The sequence below is a fragment of the Brachyhypopomus gauderio genome, chromosome 2 (assembly GCF_052324685.1).
Source record: "Brachyhypopomus gauderio isolate BG-103 chromosome 2, BGAUD_0.2, whole genome shotgun sequence".
In the NCBI taxonomy this organism is placed as follows: Eukaryota; Metazoa; Chordata; class Actinopteri; order Gymnotiformes; family Hypopomidae; genus Brachyhypopomus; species Brachyhypopomus gauderio.
Genome location: NC_135212.1, coordinates 30,758,120 through 30,779,732, shown reverse-complemented (window position 1 = coordinate 30,779,732; position 21,613 = coordinate 30,758,120). Strand labels below are relative to the sequence as shown.

The following is a 21,613-nucleotide window of genomic DNA, read 5'->3' as shown; positions in this document are numbered from 1 at the left end:
TTCTGCTGGGTGGCAGTGTGTGCTCGAAGCTGTGGTTTGGGTAGGGGCGTGTGCACTAAGGCGTGGATTGGGTGGGGGCGTGTGCAGTAAGATATGGTTTCTTGGGGGCATGTGCAGTAAGGCATGGTTTGGATGGCGGCATGTGCAGTAAGGTGTGGTTTGGGTGGGGCTGTGTGCAGTATGGCATGCAGTAACTATATTTGACTCCACCCCCACACTCCATCTTAGCCGTGTTATTTTCACACAACGGAGGTGCTAATCCCTGTGATAATGGAAGGACGTGGTACCTTGTTGAGGTCTTCATGGAGGCCGTCCATCAGGAAGAGCAGCAGCTCCTGTGAGTCTTGTTGCTCGTAGCCTGAGAACTGCTCGTTGATTTTGCCGATGGTGATTTTAAAATCTCGAGGACTGATGTACTTAAACTGTCCCGACCAAAGAGCTTTCATTATCACACCAAATTCCTCCGCTACCTCACCCTTATGGCCCAGAATGTTTGATCTGTTCAAAACACACACATGCACTTACACTCCATTGTTATAATCAACTAATCTGCACATCAGCTTGTACTGTTTATAGCGTTACCATGTTCATGGTTACCATATTTGGCCGTATGATTTCTGTGGAGAGTCAACCAGCAATAACAAACATGGCTGCCGTTGCCTTGGCTGCGTACCTGTTGATGTCGTCTTGGTAACAGTTTCGGTTGAAGTAGTCTGCCATGGCGGGAGTGTTGCACAAACACTGCAAGATGGAGTTCATGTAACACGTGTTGCCTAGGTTACGGAGGCCAGTCAGAGATGGACCCAAACCTCCAAACACCGGGTTCATGTTCCTAATCTTAGCAGCAGAGGGACGAGCAATCTCAGCTTTAGCATATGTGGTAGCAGTGAGGGGTCTGCAACACACACGCACACGAGGAGTGTGAAACATCACAAAAAAGTTCATTTGAAAGTGTTTTAAGATACTGAAGCAATTTTTTAAATCTTATAAAAGCCTGAAAGTTTTATTCCATTTTAGAACCATGCAAAAAACACCACCATTTTAATACACTTAACACAAAACACCATGTGTGGTGTGCGAGGCAGCAGTGGTGTTCAGTGGGTGGCACATTCATACTTGGTGTCTCTGTTCACGGTGGGTGTTGGTGCCGGCTTTCTGGGTCCCTCTATGCGCAGCTCCTGGCTGATGTCTGGAGAGGAGTAAGAGCGCTTGAGTTTGGACTGCTCCCGCTCTCTCTCCCGCTCTTGCTGCTTCGCATTCTCCTTCTGTGAGGCTCCTGTGCGGGGGGGCTTCTGTTTGTGGGTGGGAGGTGTGGCCGGAGGAGTCTGGGGGATGCTCACCTCAGGGGGGTATAGGTGCACACGGTTGGTGGGAGAGTGATAGTACCTATAAGTTCCAGTCACTATGTCCAGGAACTGAAACACACGCACGCGCGCACGCGCACACACACACACACACACACACACACACACACACACACACACACACACACACACACACACACACACACAGGGTTAAGATCAGCACTGACTACACGTACTAACATGAGCATTGATTCATTTTCCCAAAGCCATTGGAGGAATTTAGCTGAGCTGTGAGTGAGTCTGTTTGCATGTGTATGCTTGTCTGCATGCAAGTGTGTATGTGTGTGTGTGTATGTGTGTGTGTATGTGTGTGTGTAAGGCACAGGGAACAGATGATTGTGAGAGAGCTCAATACCTTCATCCAACCGTCCGGTAATCCAGGCACTGTTCGCCCCATCTCTTCACTCCGGGCACGGGTCAGCGTCTCCCTCTACAACATGCACATGTACGCACGCAGACACACACACACACACGTGCACACACACAAATCTGTGTAAGACAAAGAGGTGTCGTGTGCATGTTTTTTTTTGTATATACACAATGTGTGTTATGTGTTGTGTGTGTTATGAGCTCCACACACCTTGATCTCTGAGACAGTTGTGTTAGGGAGAGGAGAATCCAGAGACATGCTCTTGATCTGAGCATCTAGGGTCTGCTCCTTGGTTCCTGTCTTTCCTCTCGCCTCCCTCCCCTGGTCCTCCTCAGCTTTCTGCCGCTCCAGCTTCCTCTTCTCCTGCTTCTGCTCCCCCTCTTCCTCCTTCTTCTCGTCTGGTGGGCTTTTCTCAGCTGCGTCTCTTTCTTGGCAGACCTGCTGCTCACGCTGTTTCCTCTCCTCCTCCTGATCTCGCTTGTGTCTCTCGTCGTCTCCCTGACTTTCCCACCTCTCGCCCTGGGGCAGGCTGCCGGCTGCCTCCAGAGTTGGTTTGACTGTGCGATCTGGAACCAGCGGCCCGTTTAACGCCGTGGGAACAGAAGCGTCCTTAACTCCACCTTCATCCATCACCTTCCCGCCATGCGAGGTCTTAACAGATGGCTTCTTGGAACGGTCAATCTAGCCAAGAGAGAAACACAGCCACACAAAAAAATCTAAAGTTATAAGTTTTCAAACAGCAATGTTTGACAGTTTAATGTTTCATATGAATAAATGGATGAGTGGATGCTATACATGTGCTTTGTTTTAGTATCCATAGCATGAAAACAGTATATATTGGATACAGAATCAGTTAAGAGTTATTGGCTTTTGAAACATGTTGAGCAGTGGGCTTCAATTGACACCATAAACCAAACTTTCATGGCCAGGTGTGAAAGACGTGGGTGGTCTGAATATTATTTGACATATTTACATTTACATGTACATCTTACCTAGAGCGACTTACAAAGTGCTTTGCTTTTGTTCACAGAATTCATCTTAGACAGTAGCAAAGGCTAGAATTCAAGATACCCTTGAACCAGACTCAGGGTTGCAACTACATACTTTCTGAGGTGTATGCAAACATACTATCGGCGCCCCCCACACTCCACCCCCACCCTCCACCAACTCGGCAAAAAATTTTCTGGCATCGATTTGGCGCCCCCTCTAGTGCAGCGCCCCTATGCGTCGCATACGCTGCATACCCCCTTTTTGCGCCACTGACCAGTCTACTACTAAACTACAGGAATCAATGTCATTACCTAGTATTAAAACAGGCTCACAAACAGGAGTTAAACTTTTACTTAGAAGCGCAAATAACCGTAGACAAACAGATAATTTAAGAACAAGGACAACAAGTGATATTTGCTGAGTTAGTGCTCATTTAAGTACTCAACATATCACTACCATATGGCTCCACCTGTACTCAGTGTAAAGATTTACTAGTACTGCACAATGTGACTAGCACTGTGTGGTCTTTTGTGTGTGAATGTGTAGTATTGTGTACTGTGCGAGTAGTAGTGTGTGCAGTGTGTGCGTGTGTGTGTGTGGGGGGGTGTACCTGGGGGATAGGCTTTGCGGTAGCAACAGGTTGCTTTGTGGTGTAGGTGCTGGCTGAGCTCACACTAGGCTGTGGTGGCAGTGTGGGAGTGTGTGTGCGGTCCTGTGGATTAGGTCCCACAGGCTCCACCTGTGCAGTTTCCACAGAAATCTTCCCATTAACCTGTACAGGTGCATCATCGTCCTCTTGGTCCCTCACACACACATTCACACTCTCAGGTGGAGTCTCCTCCAGGCAGGGGTAGCTGAAATTCACTGACACACACAACACACAGGACTCACCATTAGATCATGTAACACACAACACTGTCAGTGAGATCACACAACACAAAACACTCCGAAGGAAATTACTTGAAACACTACCCAAACAAACTACAACACCTCAACATTGTAGGAGGTGATACTCTAAGGCAAGTTTGTGAGTCTGTGTGCATGCACGATGCACATGTTCTGGGAAGTGTGTGTGTATGTAAGATACTCACGCTGTGGCAGTGGGTTTACTGTGCGCTGTCTGGGCGGTTTGATTTTGGAGTTGGTGGTGAACATGGGGTAAAAGAGTAGCCAGTTCTCATATCCACCATCTAGAACCTGGGGTTCACTGCGCAGGATAGTCACACAGTCCCACTGGAATCACACACACAAAATGTAGCTGTACTGCAGTATGTCAGTCTTTCACAGCACCAGTAATGCTGCCCTACATTAGGCCAACAGGCCACTGTGTCCATCTGTGGCACTCTACAGTGGTCCAGTACCTTAAACAGTGCATCCTTCAGGCTCTGCAGTGTGGTGCCCAGCTTGAGGTCAGACACGCAGCTGAACCAATCCAGCAGGACGATGTAGTCCACACAGCCCCGCTGATTCCACTGGGGCAGGGAGGATGCCGGCAGCTTCACCTCCACTTGATTGACCGTGATCCTGGTAACCAGCATGCCCCCCCCCCCCCCAAAAAAACACACACACGCACGCACGCACATACATGCACGCACACACACGCGTAATCAACCCCAAGCATGTGGTGCTGCATATGGAATATGTGCACAAGTGCATTTTCATGGTGGGATAGGCAAACCTGTGGACAGTGGACTCAGGTCTGTATTAGTATGGGCTCCACTGATCCACTTTTAGTGGTCTAATCCTAATGCTATAACAGTAATGTGTGAGATTACTGAGGATATAATTTTATTATCAATATTGGCTTTGGTATTGAGGTGACTATGTCAATGTGTGATTATTATGCGTGATATATCAATGTGTATAATTCATTTCTGGTCCCTTACCCAGGGTCAATGCCCAGGTGTGTGGGTGTAACTGCGTGGCTGGAGGGTGAATAGGGGTAATACTGGACCCTTACCCAGGGCTGATAGCCTCTTCTGGAACACTAATGCAGTTCTGACCGGGAACCATCATGTGTGACTCCTCGAAGTCTTCAAGTCTGCGAGCATCCATCACCAGTACACTCATATCAGGGTCCCTCATCATATTGTACAACTGCTGTGCACCAATACCTCCACTGGGTGGTGCTGAGTGTTAGAAAGAGAGAGAGGTAGGTTATGCAACTTATAGGTTTGCTTTAAATCCAAACATTTTACCAAACACAGAAAACTCAGAACATACTGAGGTGTCTAACCTGTTGAGGATTGACTCTTTAGGTCATTCCGTTCTTTAGTCTGTGAAGCACAGAGAAGAAATCAAAACAAAAATATTTATATTCACTGAAGAGCACAAAGTGAAATCACAAATGATTTATAGTGATTTCGAAGTTTAATTTTGGATTGTGTACCTTTTTACTATCTTTCCTGTTTTCTGTTGCTTTGGTTGAAGCTCCTGTTCTCTCCTTTTCTGTCTTTTCCTCTCGTCTCTGCTCTTCCCTCTTCTCTTTCTCCTCGAGCTGCTTCCGCACCTCCACTTCTTCATACCTGTAGGGGGTGGATGAGGAGAGGCCAAGGTCAAATATCAGAGGTGTGTGACCAGTCCGAGCTTGGATCAGACACCAGAGGTGGAGATGTGTGTGCAGAGACAGTGACCTGAGCTTCAGGCTCTCTGAGAGTTTTTCAGCCTCCTCAATCGCCTTCTTAAAACTTGTTGGGCCAAGCATCGACAGGAAGAAATCCTGAAAGGATTTTAAATAAATGCTTTTTATTTAATCTGCTTCAGCATTAACATTAATCAATGTAAAGATATTCGGCTTCCTCAATGGTCAAAGGTGAGGCACAGAAAACTACCCAAAATTATATATGTGGTTACAGAGTCGTGTGTTTTCTGAAAGCACTGGGTAAGGAGCTGCACCAGGGCTCTGCCTTTCCAATCAGGCCACACCCACATGACCATGGCGTACCTGCTGTTGCTTGAAGTCTGGCCTCTTCTTGATGAGATCATACACTGTCAGGTACTTCATGTAGAGGACATAGGCTTTCTCCTCATCTCGGTCCAGACGGCATTCCTCAGCAGCCTTAAAGATCTTACATGCACTCTGAACATAGCTGGAATACACAAAGTCCATTACTGTTACCAGGAAAACAAAGAGATGGAGAAAAATTAACTCATAGTAGAACTTGTACTGTTAGTAGTTAAATGTTGAGGATGTCATATAGCATCATCTCTAATTCACACACTAGTTCGGTTTGGGGGGGGAAAACATCAGTGAGATCTGTACGATTTCAGAGAATAAGCAGCAAACACAGAAAATTGCCTGTTTGTCTGACACAAAAAAGCTGGTTTCTCTTACTGTTTCGTGCTGACTTTGTCCAACTTAATCTCTGCCTTCTTGTTCAGATCTCCCAGTGAAGTTGACAGGTACAACTCTTTCAACCCGGTGGACACCGCAGGCATTTTGAAGCTTGTGTTTCACAGCTCACATCAAAAAATATCACGTCACATTCTCGTTAATGGTGTTCGTGTCAGAATCTGTCAGAATCATAGGACAGACAACTGCGATTAAAACTGACATTACTAAAGATAAGCATTACTTAATACCAGTATAACCACAAAACTCGTCCGTTACAGCTTTTGTTGTCCGCACCGTGTCATGTGATTTGTACGTTTTCAGAAACATCAAACACTGCATGTTTGTTCCACTAAAGTAGTATAACTATCAAGTAAAAGTATAGCTTAGCAAAAGCCAATATCAGCTTTAAATATTATACGAATTCCCGAACTTGACAACTCGGAGTGTCATGGATACGTTTAAGATAGAATCAGGTAAACAACAACCAGGAAGTAGCCAACTAGCCATTTACCGTCTCCAACCCTGGACACGGGACAGCGCCTAGCTTTAGCAACGTACCAAGCTAGCTAGATAGCTGTCTAGCAGTAAGGGAGTACATCGTTACGGCAAACCACTAACCAGACAACCGAGAGCGCTAACAATATGTAAACAGTACTCAGGTTATCAGGGCTTCAGTTGCTGAACTGGAACAGCTGATTCCCGGAACGATCTCACTTCACACTGAACCGCGACGGGGCATCTTCAAAACAGACAAGCTTTATTTAAAACGAACGTCTTACAGTATAAACAAAAATGCACCACTTGTTTGCATTCAACAGCGAAAGGAACAACAATTGTTTACATGAGCTTTTTGTAAACTAGCCATTATTTTGTGCTGCATTAAATATTTACGACTGTTAATATACTATGTATGATATGTACTATACTGGCTATGCAATTACTTGATCGAGTATGCGACGGAATAGTAAACACTTCACGCGTCAGTGTTATGAAACTTCTTTTCATATTTTGCAAATTCCTACGGCTCCCAAATGAAGAGCATGGAGCGCTGGTCACTACACAACCCTTCACTTCCAGAGATGTGGTGCCATCAGCCACCTTATCTCCGACCTACAACATGTATCACTCCGCACAGAAAATATATATTTTGTTTTTCTCACTTGCATTTTTTTTCTGTAATGACATTTCTAACGAGACTGGGGTCATGTAACATCTCAGATTGTTACTTATGCTGGAGGAAAACTCGGTCATACCAGAGACATTCTTGAGAAGGATGGTGAAACGAAATCAAAACATTCCTGATCTGTATACATCCGCACGGCACACACGGACTTCTCTATCCGTGCCTAAAACATTTGGGCGCCGAACGGAGGCTTTATGAAAGGAATCACTTCATGGTTGTTTTACCGTAGTGTTTGGTGTACAACCACACAGATTTTGTCATAAAACTTTAGAAGGTAAGCTTGTGGAGATCTTCGCGAAGTTGTGAGTCAAATGTGAATCTTTTCCAGGTCAGTGTTGATGTATTTTGTGCTGCTCCACCGGATGTGGAAGTTGTTCTCTTTGGTGGTAAAAAATATTTCCACTTCCCCCGGAACCTCGATCATTCAATCGATTTCCTGTTCATAAGATTAACTTGTGATATTCAGTGAAAATATTATCTCAAAGGCGTTGGGGGGATTTATTTTGTATGGCAACATTCATAGTCCTGCTTTACTGCATGGCGGATGTCTTGGCCGCGTTGTTGTCTGCACAGAAAATGGAGGCCATGGGTAGTTAGTAGCAGCACGAAAGCGCTGTAGTCCCTGCGATGGGAGTTCAGGGCTAGCTGTGCTAGCGCTAACAGGCTCATTACCCTCACACCTATAGTACTGAGTAGAGGGGGACTCGTCAGATGCATAGGAAGAAAATTAGTTTTACTTCGATAACTTATATGTATGTATGTATGTATGTGTGTGTGTGTGTGTGTGTGTGTGTATAGCAAACGCACACCGCGTAGCAATGTAAAAGATTTGATAGCTGTTGCCTGTTTTTATCTCATCGTTCCTGTGTATGAATAACGGCTTCATGGGTTTGCCGTGTGGACACCTAGCTTGCTGGCCTCATGAAAGAACTGTAATTGTTGCCCTCTCCAATTTTAGGGAGTCTTTAATAAAATCAGATATTGCCAAAAACATTTTGGGTTCATGTGACTTTTGTTTCTATGACTTTGAGATTTTTGAAAATGGTCTGATAGCCTACTATCCCAATCTGTCCTTTAGTCATATTTTGATCTTCATGTACACATTGAACACTTCAAAACAAATCATACAATTTGTACGATTTGTACCTTCAACCGCCTCCCTGCCACTGTGTTCTGTATAAATGAACCTTGCCATGTTTTGCATGGTCTTTAGCCCCAGAACCTAAATATAAAATACTTTGCAACAGTTATTATAATTCCAGTTCTCCAGGTCCAGGTTGTGTACCTATGATTGTAGATGCTGCTGCAACTGTCTGGGTATGGCTATCACAAGTACAGCTGAAACTAACTGTGTGGTTTTAGATGTCTCTGGTGGACCTGGGGAAGAAACTGCTGGAGGCTGCACGATCAGGGCAGGATGATGAGGTGCGGATCCTCATGGCTAATGGTGCGCCATTCACCACAGACTGGGTGAGTGATGCCATGAAGAAAGCATTATATTGGAAGATACAGCTAGTGCACAAGTCATTGTACTGTCAGTTGTATAGGAACCTTAAAAATGTCATAAGAGCGTGTCTGTGTGTTTGTAGCTGGGGACATCACCACTGCACCTGTCTGCTCAGTATGGTCACTACTCCACTACTGAGGTGCTGTTGCGGGCAGGAGTTAGTCGGGATGCCAGGACCAAAGTGGACCGAACACCACTGCACATGGCTGCCTCAGAGGGCCACACCCGGATCGTAGAGGTGCTGCTGCAGGTGAGGGGGCAAGGCTCACTCCAACATTGTAGAGGTGCTGCTATAAGGGATGGGGGGGGGGGGGGGGGGGGGGGGGGAGGGTTCTCACCACTGCATTGGAGAGACCCAATGAAACTTCGGGTTCATTCATAGAATATGTGATATGATTGACATCCACATAGACAAAATATTCTGTCAGGTTTGCATCTGATGTGTGTTTATGAAGGCAAAGTGCATTATATGATGTCAAGGCAACTTTGATGTTATTGTACTGAGAATTTGCTTCTATTAGGTGCAATTTAGCAATTATTGAATAAAAGTTCCTGGGCTTTCATCCTCTCTGATGGGGTAACAATGCCTGCATTGTTTGTGTGTGTGTGCAAAAACACATGTGTAGCATGGGGCAGATGTGAACGCCAAGGACATGCTGAAGATGACCGCTCTGCACTGGGCCGCGGAACATGGACACCGCGATGCTGTAGAGCTGCTGCTGCGATTTGGAGCAGACGTCCATGCACAGAGCAAATTCTGCAAGAACGCTCTGGACATTGCCCTAGACAACAACAACGAGGAACTGGCAGAAATCTTGCAGGTGTCTTAAGAACAAAAGTCACCTTGCACACATTATCCAGAAAATCATCCTAACCTCATGCACATTCATGAAGTTTAAATCGTGTTAGCTGCAGATTATATAACATATTATTTATCATAGGGATATTTGTTATTGTGACATGACATAGTGTGAGCATCACAGAAAATGTATTTCTGACTGTCATCAGTTCACAACTACATTGGAGAAAAACAGTTTTAAAATAATGCTGCAATCCTCCTGGCTGTTAATGCTGGATACAGATATGGGTGCCTTATTTTATTCTGTAAGTATTTCATATATTGTGCTTTTTTGTTGTGTTATTTTGGATGGACTAGGTGGCCATGCAGAACCAGATCAACACTAATCCAGAGAGTCCAGACATGCTGACCATCCACACAGCCTCCCCACAGTTCATCATTGGACCTGGCGGTGTGGTCAATCTGGCAGGGCTTATCTCCCCAACCAACACAACCAAAACTGCAGGTATAATGGAGCACCCAGCCTAACTCCGCTCTATTCCTGAATAATGCAAACTAACCCTGATCTAATCTTGAATAACCCAAACTAGCTGTAATGTAATCCTGAATAACCCATCCTAACGCCAATCATTGTAGTCTGAGTAACTCAGACTAATCCTGATACTATTATACTCTTATTGGTGACTAGCCATCTATCTAAAAGCATATAGCACTGAGAACACTACTTGATTAACTGACTATTTTAGTGTTTGCCTGCCACTGAGCAATCAAAAGTGAACACATGCTAGGTTCATTCCCTAATATCGGATTCGCTTAATATCATCCCCTGTTCTTATCAGTGCCAGAAGCCATGTGTTCATACTTATAGATCCAGCATCTGATAGACACTGGTAATAGCTGTGAGTTTGTAGTGGGGAAAAACACAGGCAGTACAGTAAGGATGACCAGACTATTTTTACAATCATGATTTCATAATTAAAATAAAAAAAAAACAAACCAAAAAATGTTTATTAAAAAATGTTCTAGTATGTACTGATTTATTTTGATGCATGAAGGTTGTCTGTGTGTTTGTATGCCTGCGTGTGTGCCTGAGTGAAATTATTAGCCACTCCTCTCTCTGAAAAAGCTCTTTGTCTCTTCAAAGTCCACCGTCTCTAAAGCTCTTGGCTATTAGCATCAGCCGTCTACTCTGGGTTTTATGGTGGAATTGATTTCAGAGGCAACATAGCCTGTAAGCCACGTCATCATATGATTCACTACAGTTCATATCCTATGTTGGACAAGCAGCTTTCAAATACAGATATCAGTATTGTTTGTGGATATACTTGAGAAATTAGAATTTAGATGTGAATTAGATTTTAGCGTAACTTAAGAATGAACAGAATTATTTTCTTAACAGCATTTCACATGTTAGCAGTGATTTTGTTTTCCTTTGAACTGGCATATTTGTGTGTGTGTGTGTGTGTGTGTGTGTGTGTGTGTGCGCGCGTGTTTGCGCATGCATTTTAGCTTGTAACTTTTCTTGAGTATTCCATGAAAGAACGTGACACTATACTACGAAAACCCAAATCTGTTGGCCCAGATAAGGTTTGTCCTGCTGTGTTAAAACATTTACTTCTGAAATGAGCTCATTGGGTTTTTTATTTGAGTCTATTACCCTTATTCATCTAAGACACATACATCCTCAGTATTGGATTAATCAGTTTGCATATGTTTGTAATATCGCAGCTGTTTTTGATAATAATGGATTTATCACATTACTCCAGCTTTAGATAATCATTTTTTGGTCATTTGTAAGAGGAAGAAAATAGTCAAAATCATTAATTTATCAACATGGTGTTTGTCACTTAGTTCAGAGGTGCTTTAGGGCTGAGTATTGTTTCCATAGTTTTTTCTGTTTATACTAATGATCTGGTATCTCAAAATGAATCTGCTAAAATTGGGAAATATGCAAACAATTCCACCATAATAGCCTGCTCACAGATAATGATACAGAAGGTGAATCAACCAGTAACATGGTGTTCTAACGGCTTCATACAGCAAAAATAGTGGAGATTGTTGTGGATTTTAACTTGAATGTAAAAACTCCAGTGCAGGTTTTGGGACTGCCGATATCTGTTTGTAAACCTACATTAACAATTTATTTGAAGTGGAGCATTAATTTTGATCATATAATTTAAAAATCTCAACAAAGATTTTTCTTCTTGAGTTAACAAATACAAATTAAGACATGATCTTGGTTTAATTTTATTCGTCCATTGCTGAGAGTGTTCTTACATTATGTATTACAGTATGGTATGGAAATACAGATATCCACACTCTTAATAAACTGCAAGGTATTGTTAGTTACACAGATAATCTGAATATTGCTTCTCTCAGTTGAGTTTTTACATTCAGTCCCTTAAGGAGACTATAATTATTATTAAGAGAAAATAACTTATCCAACTTACCATCTTTTACTTCCTTCCTGGAAGCACTACAGATCCATGGAAATGAACCCCTTTCCAGAATAACAGCTTTTTTGCTTCTTGCTAAACTCAAAGTAGTGAACATAACTACAGTTTGTCTTTGTCAGTCTTTGTAACAACACACAGATGAAACTGCTGTGTAATTTTGTGTGACTCTATTTTACCAATTTTTGAATATTGCGTATTGAATATTGTTTACTGTATATGTATAATCTTATATGTTCATATCTATTGTGCTGCACCAGATAACACATGTGTTCTAGACTCTTTTGTACTGGTCTTTTATGAAGACCATTATTGTTGGGGAATCTCTGGGTCTTTTTTACTTTTGACCTTGTGGCTTCTGTGCCATTCCAGTGATGGCTGCAGAGGAGGTCGTGACCGCAGATTCAGTAGATGGGGCCATTCAGCAGGTTGTGAGCTCTGGCGGTCAGCAAGTCATCACCATAGTAACTGATGGCATTCAGTTGGGCAACCTGCAAACTGGTGGAGCCATCAGCCAGCCCATAATTGTCACTATGCCTGATGGGCAACAAGGTGGGTTTGGCTTTCATTTCTCGGCAGCTGGGTGTGATGAGCAGCCTCTCACTGATGTTCTCTATAGTGGTGGGTGGTATGCACTAAAATCATATTGTGGTGTCTTGCTTTTCTTGCTTTTGTCTGTAATGTTTATGACAGATTTGCATAAGAACGGTCCAAGCCATTTTCCACAGGATATGATGAGGGATTTACTGACATTGCAAGTTGCATGGGATTAAAATAACTGGAGGTTATTTCTAGTCATGGTTTTATAGTGGGTTGAAGGCGCCAGAATCTTTGTGTGACAGACAGGGCGAAATAAAATGGAAGCGATCACGCCAAGTCTCAGGGAAAAAAGTATGGTTTAATAGAAAAAGTGTGCAAACCAAAACCCGTGACTTAGATCCAAATGAAGGATATAATGACCAGGGGTCAACTGGTACAAAGACAAGACATATATAGACAAACGACCGACCCTCGAGTGAGACGGATCGCGGGCTCCGCCCACCTGAGGGACGAACACAACACCACAACAACAGGATAGCTGCCGCTGTAGACGGAGGCGACCAGTAGGGGGCCCGCCGTACCGTGACACTTTGCTGATGCCTGAGTGCACTGTCTGTAAAAATTACCGACATGACTGATTCAGATAATAGTAAAATCATTGAGGCTTGTGGCTAATAAATACATTTTCCCACCTCTCCATGTAAACCTAATCATGTCTTTAGGGATGCCAGTTACAATTATCTCAGCACTATACTAAATGTTTTGGGTTGAGCACTGCTCATACTGGAGCCAGTTTATAACTTTAAACTGAAATATTATTTATAGCTTGCATTTATAATTTATAGCTCTGTAGACATGCCCTCCATCTCTGTCAGTCTTAATACTACCTGTACAGCTAATGCTGATACCAGCAGAGCTGTTCAGAGACCACAACACAAAATTAGATCAGACATTCGGTCTAAATAGAAATGTTTTGAACCATGTATAGAGAAGGAAGTGTCCAACAACAGTGAACAGAGAATTGGGAGCAGTAGTGTCATCAGACACTCTTCTCCAGCTGTGCTGCTGAGCCCCGGAGGCTGGTTCTCCAAACACAAACTCTGTCTGTGGATACTGTCGTTGTGGCTGACAGCATCATCAAAAAAAATAATCAAGTGATAGTTCAGACAACAAAAGATTTTTCTGTTTCTGAGCTGAACATGAGATTTTCAGCAAAACGTGTTTATCATAAAGCACTGAAAAAGATTATGGTCAATGTTGGCAAGAACAACATGGGCTGACAGGATTTTGAAGAATGAAAAAAATAATGATTTTAATTTAGACTTTAATTTAGATCTTTTAAACACACTTGGCAAACTAGACAAGCAGTAATTCATCAGATGGCCCCTTCTGCACATATCACATCCATGTTCTTCAGATTAACTTGGAGTTATCTGCAGGTAAAGTGGAATGCATTTTGTTCACACCTTCATTGAATGAGATAATTTTTATGCATAATGGGTTGCATCCAGACAGGAGAGGTATCTATCCTAATTTTCTGTGTACAACGTATTTGTCCACATGCTCTCAGCCACACAGTGGCCACACAGGCGTGATTCATCACCTCCATCAGCAACGGCCACTTACGAACCAGCAGATGCTGACACACTTCCCAACCACAGCATCCTGCATATGACGCCTTGATAAAGCTGCTGCCCCTAGATGAGATCTAGAATGGGTCATACTGTTGGAATCTCATGAGTTCTCTCTGCTGTCCTTTTCTCCACCTTCCCCTCACTCACCTAAACCTCCCAGAGAAAATGTAGATGCTAGAGTCTGCTGGGACTAGTGTAGGGAAAACTCAGACACTGAGGAAATGGTCACCCTCGAGTCCTGCTCACTGTAATTTGTCATTAGATGACTGATGTAACGCCTTCCGGAGATCTCCCCCGCAGGTGAACCATCCTCAGTCGTGGAGTCCCATCTGGGGTGCCAAATTGTCATTGAAATTTGACAATTAGTAGTGATCAAGAACAGTCAAGAGGCATGCGTAAGATATCAAAGTAATATAAAGTTTAATAGAAGTATTAAGAGTATTAAATGAAAGTGGATAGATCCAGAGATCTCCATTACACACATTCAAAGTGTCTGCAAGAGAGACCCCCCTCTAATCATGAATCTTTATATTAACTACCGCAGGTTATGTAAGTACTCGTGACAGAATTTAGGAAGCATGGTCAGATTTAGGAAGTATGGTCAGATCTAGTGATAACATTCTCCGGTGATGTCAACGCTGCACGTTGGTGGATCATCAGGTCGAGAATATTCTGCTTCCCCACATCATGCATGGTGTCCTTGCTTGCTTAGATACAAAGAGAGTACAGAACATATTATATACAGGCTAGCCACAACCATTGACTGTTATATACAGTTGTGATCAAATTTATTCAACCCCCACTGAAATAAAGTGTTTTGGCCAGTTTGACATTGATTTTGATCATTTCAGTCATCTTATTTACAATTATATCAAAGAGGCACTTATAAATTAGACAAACATAACATAATATTTATGATGGAATAACCACAAATGTCTTTACTGTGCTCACATCATTATCAGTTTTATTCAACCCCCTAGTGACATTATTTTTTAGTACTTAGTACAACATCCTTTTCCAGTTATGACAGCTTTCAAGCGTGAAGCATAGCTTGACACAAGTGTCTTGCAGCGACTTATGGGTATCTTAGCCCATTCTTCATGGGCAAAAGCCTCCAGTTCAGTCACATTCTTAGGCTTGCGCACTGCAACTGCCTTCTTTAGGTCCCACCAGAGGTTCTCAATTGGATTTAAGTCTGGTGATTGCGATGGCCACTCTAGAATGTTCCAGCCTTTCATGTTCAACCATGCTCTAGTGGACTTGGATGTGTGCTTCGGATCATTGTCCTGTTGGAAGGTCCAACGTCTCCCAAGCCGCAGGTTTGTGACTGACTCCATCACATTTTCCTCCAAGATCTCCTGGTACTGAAGGGAATTCATGGTACCCTGCACACGTTGAAGCTTTCCTGTACCATTAGAAGCAAAACAGCCCCAAAGCATAATTGACCCCCCGCCATGCTTCACAGTAGGCAAGGTGTTCTTTTGTTCATAAGCCTGGTTCTTCCTTCTCCAAACATTGCGCTGGTCCATTGTCCCAAACAGTTCTAATTTAGTTTCATCTGACCACAGTACACTGTTCCAAAACCTTTGTGGCTTGTCCACATGACTTTTGGCATACTGCAGTCGACTTTTCTTGTTCTTTGGAGTCAGCAAGGGGGTGCGTCTGGGCGTTCTGGCATGGAGGTCTTCGTTATGCAGTGCGCGCCTTATTGTCTGAGCTGAAACTTCAGTGCCCACATCTGACAGGTCTTTTTTCAGTTCCTTAGCAGTCACGCGGGGATTTTTCTCCACATTACGCTTCAGGTAGCGCACAGCAGTCACGGTCAGGATCTTCTTTCTGCCACGACCAGGTAACGTTTCCACTGTGCCCTTTAACTTGAACTTGCGAATGATACTTCCGATAGTGTCTCTTGGAATATTTAACAACTTCGCAATCTTTTTATATCCATTGCCATTCTTGTGAAGAGCAATAACCTCTTCTCTTGTCTTCTGGGACCATTCTCTTGCCTTCACCATGCTTGGAAACACACCAGTAGATGTCTAGAAGGAGCTGAGTATCACAGTCCTTTTAAATCTGCCTAATTGGTGCTTATCATGCTTGATTGCTGCTCGTTGACATCCACAGATGTTTTCAATACCTGATGGAAAACACTGGAATGAACCTCTGTTCTTAGGAGTGGTAGTCGTAAAGGGGTTGAATAATTGTGTCAATGAAGAAATCACAAAAAGGCCATTTAATACTTTATGACAAAAAAAATTGATGCTATCTTAGTTGCATTTAGTTCTTTAACAAGTCCTTGTAAGATTTCATTATGAACACAATTACAAATGTGCACTGAATTCCATAAAACCCTTCGCAGCATTGGGGGTTGAATAAATTTGATCACAACTGTATAAGTGGACTGGACGACGCGAGTAAAAAGTGAAGCCTCCGTGTGTCAGCTGCCCTCTAGTGGCTGGCTGCAGTACAACTTTTAACCCCGCCCATTCCCATGTTAGTGAACGGGCCGGACGACAAACTTTGAATTTTTATTACACATAAAATAAGTTTTTTGAGCAATTATATTTTGTCAATTCTATAAGACTCCATTGTCTTAGCAGTGATTTTGTTTTCCTTTGAACTGGCATATTTGTGTGTGTGTGTGTGTGTGTGTGTGTGTGTGTGTGTGTGTGTGTGTGTGTGTGTGTGTGTGTGTGTGTGTGTGTGTGTGTGTGTCCATTGTTAGTATCTCTCCCAGTGTTTTTCTCTACGATAAACAGATTTTATAGAAGTTATTAAGTGTTATTTAACGGGGTGTGGCGATAAGGTGATTGACAGTTAATAGCTGCGTTGGTTGACATCTAATACCAGACGCTCAAACGTGAACGCGAAACTCTCGACAGCAAATCTCTCGACAGCAATATTAAAACCTTTTACCTTTGATTATTTTGTAAAACGTTAAAGGTTTCTATACTGGTGGGCGTATCCTAACGAACGTCGGGGCGGAGACGGTCTCTGGCGGAGATACTACCTACCGGTTCTAATGCGCATGCTCTGGCTCCAATTTTCAAGATGGCAGCGTCCGTGCGGCCATCTTGGTGGCTTCAAAAACTCACGATGGGAGTCAACGGTGATGTACCGTCCATTATATATACAGTCAATGGCCACAACTATGAGTGACTACATAATCTATATACTAGATTAACACAGCATGAACGGAGGCCTTACATGCATACAGAAAAACAATCCCTGTTACACTCACTACTCAACCTCCACATAGACCAGAGGGCCATGAAGCTCTAATAACTGCAGTTCTCGCAGTGCTGCTGCAGACCCCTTACAAAAGATGTAGAGTCCCCACTACTACAGTAATGACATTCACTTTATGTCTCTGAGTGTTGGAAATATCTACAATTCCAGTGTTTATTAGTGACAGAGACAGAAATGGTATGGTATGTACAGTTCTTGGACTGTATAATATAATAATACTATTATTATACTATATTATAAGATTATAAAATGAGCTTCTCAATATCAGATATGTTACGTCTCGCAGTCTAGATTTCAGGCTAACAAGAAGGGAAAAGGAAAAAGAGGGAATAACAACAAAAACTGAGTAGTGTAGTGAAGATGAATGCCTGATTTATTTTACAAATAAGCAAGAGGGTCTAAGGTATCGGAGACCAACCTGGCCAAAAATAACAAACCAAAGAAACTAGGAAACAAAAAGGAAGCTACCTTACCCATCGATGAACACATTAGGGAACCCTTCTGGAAATCCAAAGGGGTGGAGCCAGATGCAGACTGACAAAGAGCATAATACTCAAGACCCATATATATATATTTGGGTTTTGCTATCAGAAATACCTTTCTGGGACAGTTGATGCACTTCTAGATACCTTCAGCTAAAAAAGGATTGGTGTCATGGATGTGATTGCACCAGTTAAAGTTTAAACTGGTGTTTTGCACCAGCTGCGTTATGCTTTCTCTCATCTGGAGTCGAAGTGCAGAAATATTTCCAATGAGGTTTTTCTTATTTACAAAGACTTGCAATCAAGTGTTTATTCAGCATAGTCCCTCTCTAAAGAAGGCATTTCACACAGAAACCTAAATATGGGACATATTTTGAGACAAACAAGACTTAACCAATTGGTCACTGAAAGAGACATACAATACACCATTCGCATTTCTGCCCAGTAAAAATATATGGTTGCTTCCATCCAGTGCTGTCAATCCTTATTCCAGTGAAGCAGAGGACAGGCAGGTTGTAACCAGGACATACTGTATTGGGTCACAGTTATATTTGTAGTTCATTTCTCAAAGAAAAAAAAAATACATTGTTATTTTTTTGTCATCACACTGAATTTTACCATCTAGCCAAAAGATATCTCACATCTCACGCTGCATGAGCAGCTTTTATGATGTATTCTATCCTTGCTGGTAAGTACATTCCGTACATTTATCCTATGTTGCACAACTAGGTTACACATAAACACACACTCACACATACATCACGTCATTTGTGCTAAATGTCTTTGGTACACTTTCTGCTTTACTTTGCTGTGGTCATTTTAGCTGGTTGGGGTTTTTTTTTTTCTTCTCTTTTTTTTCTCTCTTTTTCTTTATATATAATTATTATTATTTATTTATTTATTTATTTATTTATTTATTTGTTTTTTCCCCCTGCCCTTCTGTCTTTTCCCTTTTTATTCTTTCTCTCCCCCTCTTTTCTTGGTCAACCTAACCCCAATAATTATCACTTTGCATATTGTTATAATTGTTATAATTGTCATTTAAACTGTACATAAAAACAAAGTTGTCCTCCAAAGATGGGGGGGGGTGGAGGTGGGCCATTAATAAAAAAAAAAACAAAAACCTTTTATGGTGTATATTCTGCTACTAAACTATAACAGTGCCAACTAGAACACATCACGGTGACAGAGGGAGCGGTAGCCTAGAGAGTGTGCAAACATAGAACATTTAATAAACATACAGACAAACACAACGACTCAACACATTCACCATGAAAAATACGAAGACCGACAATGGAGGAAACACATGCAGGTTTATATACACAGATGAGGGGAACAGAAAAGACAGGTGAAACACACTAATAGCAAAGGTTATCAAGGGGCATGGCACAACAAGCACGCACACAGTGGACCATTCCAAGGGTACCCAGACAAGGGTGTGTGTTCTTGCATGTATACAGTTGCATCAGGGTTGACTACCGTAATAGTCTTCTAAATGGACTCCCCCCTAAAAACCACTGAGCAGCTACAACTTATTCATTCATTTTATCCATAACAAAGAGAACATAGCACATTACTCCAAAGCTAACATATCTACACTGGGTTTCAGTTAGATATACAATTCTCTTCAAAGCACTACTACTAGACTACAAATAACTGAATGGATTAGGCCTCAAACCTTTTCAGATATGCTCAAAGAGTAAGTGCAGAACAAATAAAACAGACTGGCCTTGCTTTGCCTTTTCTGTTAAAAAAAAAAAAACATCAATGTTGAAACTCTTATGTTCCCTGTGTTAAATATTTGTTTTGCCTGCTAAATAGAGTGCAGGTTTTATTTGAGAAGTGATGAGCCAACAGGTTTGCTTATGGTCACTGAAGTTCTGGTTCAGGACTAATTGTAGAGCCATCAGACTGTGTTAATAATAGTATTATTTTAAACCCTCAGTGCTAACGGTTCCTGCAACGGATATCGCTGAAGAGACAGTAGTGAGTGAGGAACCTTCGCTGAAACGGCCAAGAGTAGAACTGGAGGAAGAGGAAGAAGAAGAAGAGTGTCTTGTCACAGACACACAGGAGATAAAGGTGAGCCGGGAGTAAGGGTTTAAAGAAGGACCACTTCAAGTATCTTTCTGGAACCTCACTTTGTGTGGGTGTGGGTGTGTGTGTGTGTGTGTGTATGTGTGTGTAACAGGAAAAGGTGGCACTGTTGAAGCAGTTGGAAGAGGCAAATCGAGAAGCACAAAAATACCGTCAGCAGTTTCTGAAGAAGGAGCAAGAGGCTGAAGCCTATCGGCAGAAACTGGAGGCCATTACACGGCATAGTGGCAAGAAAACAGCATGAAGATGTCTGCCAGGACTACAAACGCATACATACACCTAACTTCAAATGCAGCTTACCACCCATGATTTGTATGTGTGTATGTGTGTGTGTGTGTGTGTGTGTATGTGTGTGTGTGTGTGTGTGTGTGTGTATGTGTGTGTGTGTGTGTGTGTGTGTGTGTGTGTGTGTGTGTGTGTGTGTGTGTGTGTGTGTGTGTGAGAGAGAGATGAGGAGCAGGATATTTTTTGTCACAGATGTGGATGTCGGACCTCAGTATCTGTTCCTGGACCCTCTGTATCCTGCTGCACAATCCCTGCGTTTGGACTCACTGATGTTTTTTAAATGAGACGTATAAAACATTGAACCAGCTTCCAGCCACTCAGTGTCACATGTCACGGAGAAACCTCGCTTTAACAGCCCTGATGGCTGTAATGTCTCTGATGGTCTGTCAGTGGAAGGCCTGCTTTTTTACCCAGTGACTGATTACACTGTAATAATTACAGTTTTGTACATTGCTGCGTCGGTCTTAAGTCATGTTGTTGGATGTGTTCAGACTGATGATGATGGGACTAATTTTCTAAAAGGACACTGAAGAAAAAACATGTCACTGATCACATGGATGCCTATGAATAAGAACTCTGTATGTGACTGTAATGGAATATTATTTTGACATTATTTTGTTCTTAACGATTTTCTTAATATCTCAGCCATGTGAGCTCTATCTGGAGCACTTTCTCGACATTGACGCTTCCACCCTTCTTCTCTCTTGTACCCTGCACTGGCTAATTGTGTATTAGTTAATTTAGCGGAACTGTCTATAGCTACTTGAGTTGAATAGCACATAAAGCTTTTACACTTAAGAGATGTTCCCATGTATGTGAGAGTAGTGTTAGATTCAGGCTCTGGTGTTGCTCCAGATGTTTGAACACCAGGCAGCAGATTTTGAAGTAACTGCCAGGCAACAGATCTCTAGTAGGAAAAGCCTCGAATAAAAAGGCTTTTTTGTCCTGATTCTGATTCTGAGACACTGTGTCCACCCTTACTCACGATACCCCGATGCCCTCACTCACACTCACTCGCTCTCCCTCATGGTCTCTCACCCTCCCTCACCTTCCCTCCCTCCCGGAACTATTCTGCATGTTACTGAGTTTTGCATACATTTTTCTCAAAAAATAATGGATTGTCCTGGGCTTTGAAAAATGTACTAAACAGATGTCATTATCATTTTGTGAAGCAAAGTTCATTTGAGGAGCTTTGGGCCACTTTAACACGTCATCAGTGCTGCAGCATCAGCCTGCGGAGGCTCAACATCAGTGACAAATACAGAACGTGTTTGGGGAATTTTTTAAAAGGTGTTTTACGTCTGTATACATCTGTATAATAAATTA

General features: G+C 42.5%; 2 protein-coding genes across 11 annotated transcripts in view; one reads left to right on the top strand and one right to left on the bottom strand.

The window, feature by feature from the left end:
* The window catches only part of usp8 (ubiquitin specific peptidase 8), a 12,495-nt gene extending 4,884 nt beyond the window's left edge, over positions 1-7,611 (bottom strand). The window contains exons 1-16 of one of the 9 annotated variants that reach the window (XM_076993836.1): positions 7,000-7,139; positions 6,570-6,797; positions 6,059-6,237; positions 5,669-5,813; positions 5,358-5,443; positions 5,114-5,249; positions 4,961-5,000; positions 4,685-4,853; positions 4,086-4,248; positions 3,816-3,957; positions 3,335-3,588; positions 1,945-2,415; positions 1,720-1,794; positions 1,117-1,415; positions 674-895; positions 288-498 (exon numbers count right to left, since the gene is read on the bottom strand). In XM_076993836.1, coding sequence (XP_076849951.1) covers positions 288-498; positions 674-895; positions 1,117-1,415; positions 1,720-1,794; positions 1,945-2,415; positions 3,335-3,588; positions 3,816-3,957; positions 4,086-4,248; positions 4,685-4,853; positions 4,961-5,000; positions 5,114-5,249; positions 5,358-5,443; positions 5,669-5,813; positions 6,059-6,162 — 2,517 coding nt within the window. In that variant the 5' untranslated portion in view covers positions 6,163-6,237; positions 6,570-6,797; positions 7,000-7,139. The other 8 variants (XM_076993841.1, XM_076993874.1, XM_076993859.1 and 5 more) reach the window with 8 other exon arrangements.
* On the top strand, positions 7,378-21,613 carry gabpb1 (GA binding protein transcription factor subunit beta 1). Of its 2 annotated transcripts, none has more exons than XM_076993899.1 (8): positions 7,378-7,515; positions 8,604-8,711; positions 8,831-8,998; positions 9,375-9,569; positions 9,905-10,052; positions 12,373-12,552; positions 19,851-19,987; positions 20,097-21,612. In XM_076993899.1, exons 2-8 carry the CDS (start codon positions 8,604-8,606, stop codon positions 20,244-20,246), a joined length of 1,086 nt encoding a protein of 361 aa, XP_076850014.1. In that variant the 5' UTR covers positions 7,378-7,515; the 3' UTR covers positions 20,247-21,612. The 2 variants fall into 2 exon arrangements, with proteins under 2 accessions (XP_076850014.1, XP_076850022.1); XM_076993907.1 differs by lacking the exon at positions 7,378-7,515 and adding an exon at positions 7,586-7,993 and having other exon boundaries at positions 20,097-21,613.

Bases quoted from the DNA above. Each gene is read 5' to 3' on its own strand.
- gabpb1 (XM_076993907.1), top strand. From the start codon at position 8,604: ATGTCTCTGGTGGACCTGGGGAAGAAACTGCTGGAGGCTGCACGATCA. The intron at 8,712-8,830 runs GTGAGTGATGCC...GTGTGTTTGTAG, and splicing joins CGCCATTCACCACAGACTGG to CTGGGGACATCACCACTGCA. The intron at 10,053-12,372 runs GTATAATGGAGC...GTGCCATTCCAG, and splicing joins CAACACAACCAAAACTGCAG to TGATGGCTGCAGAGGAGGTC.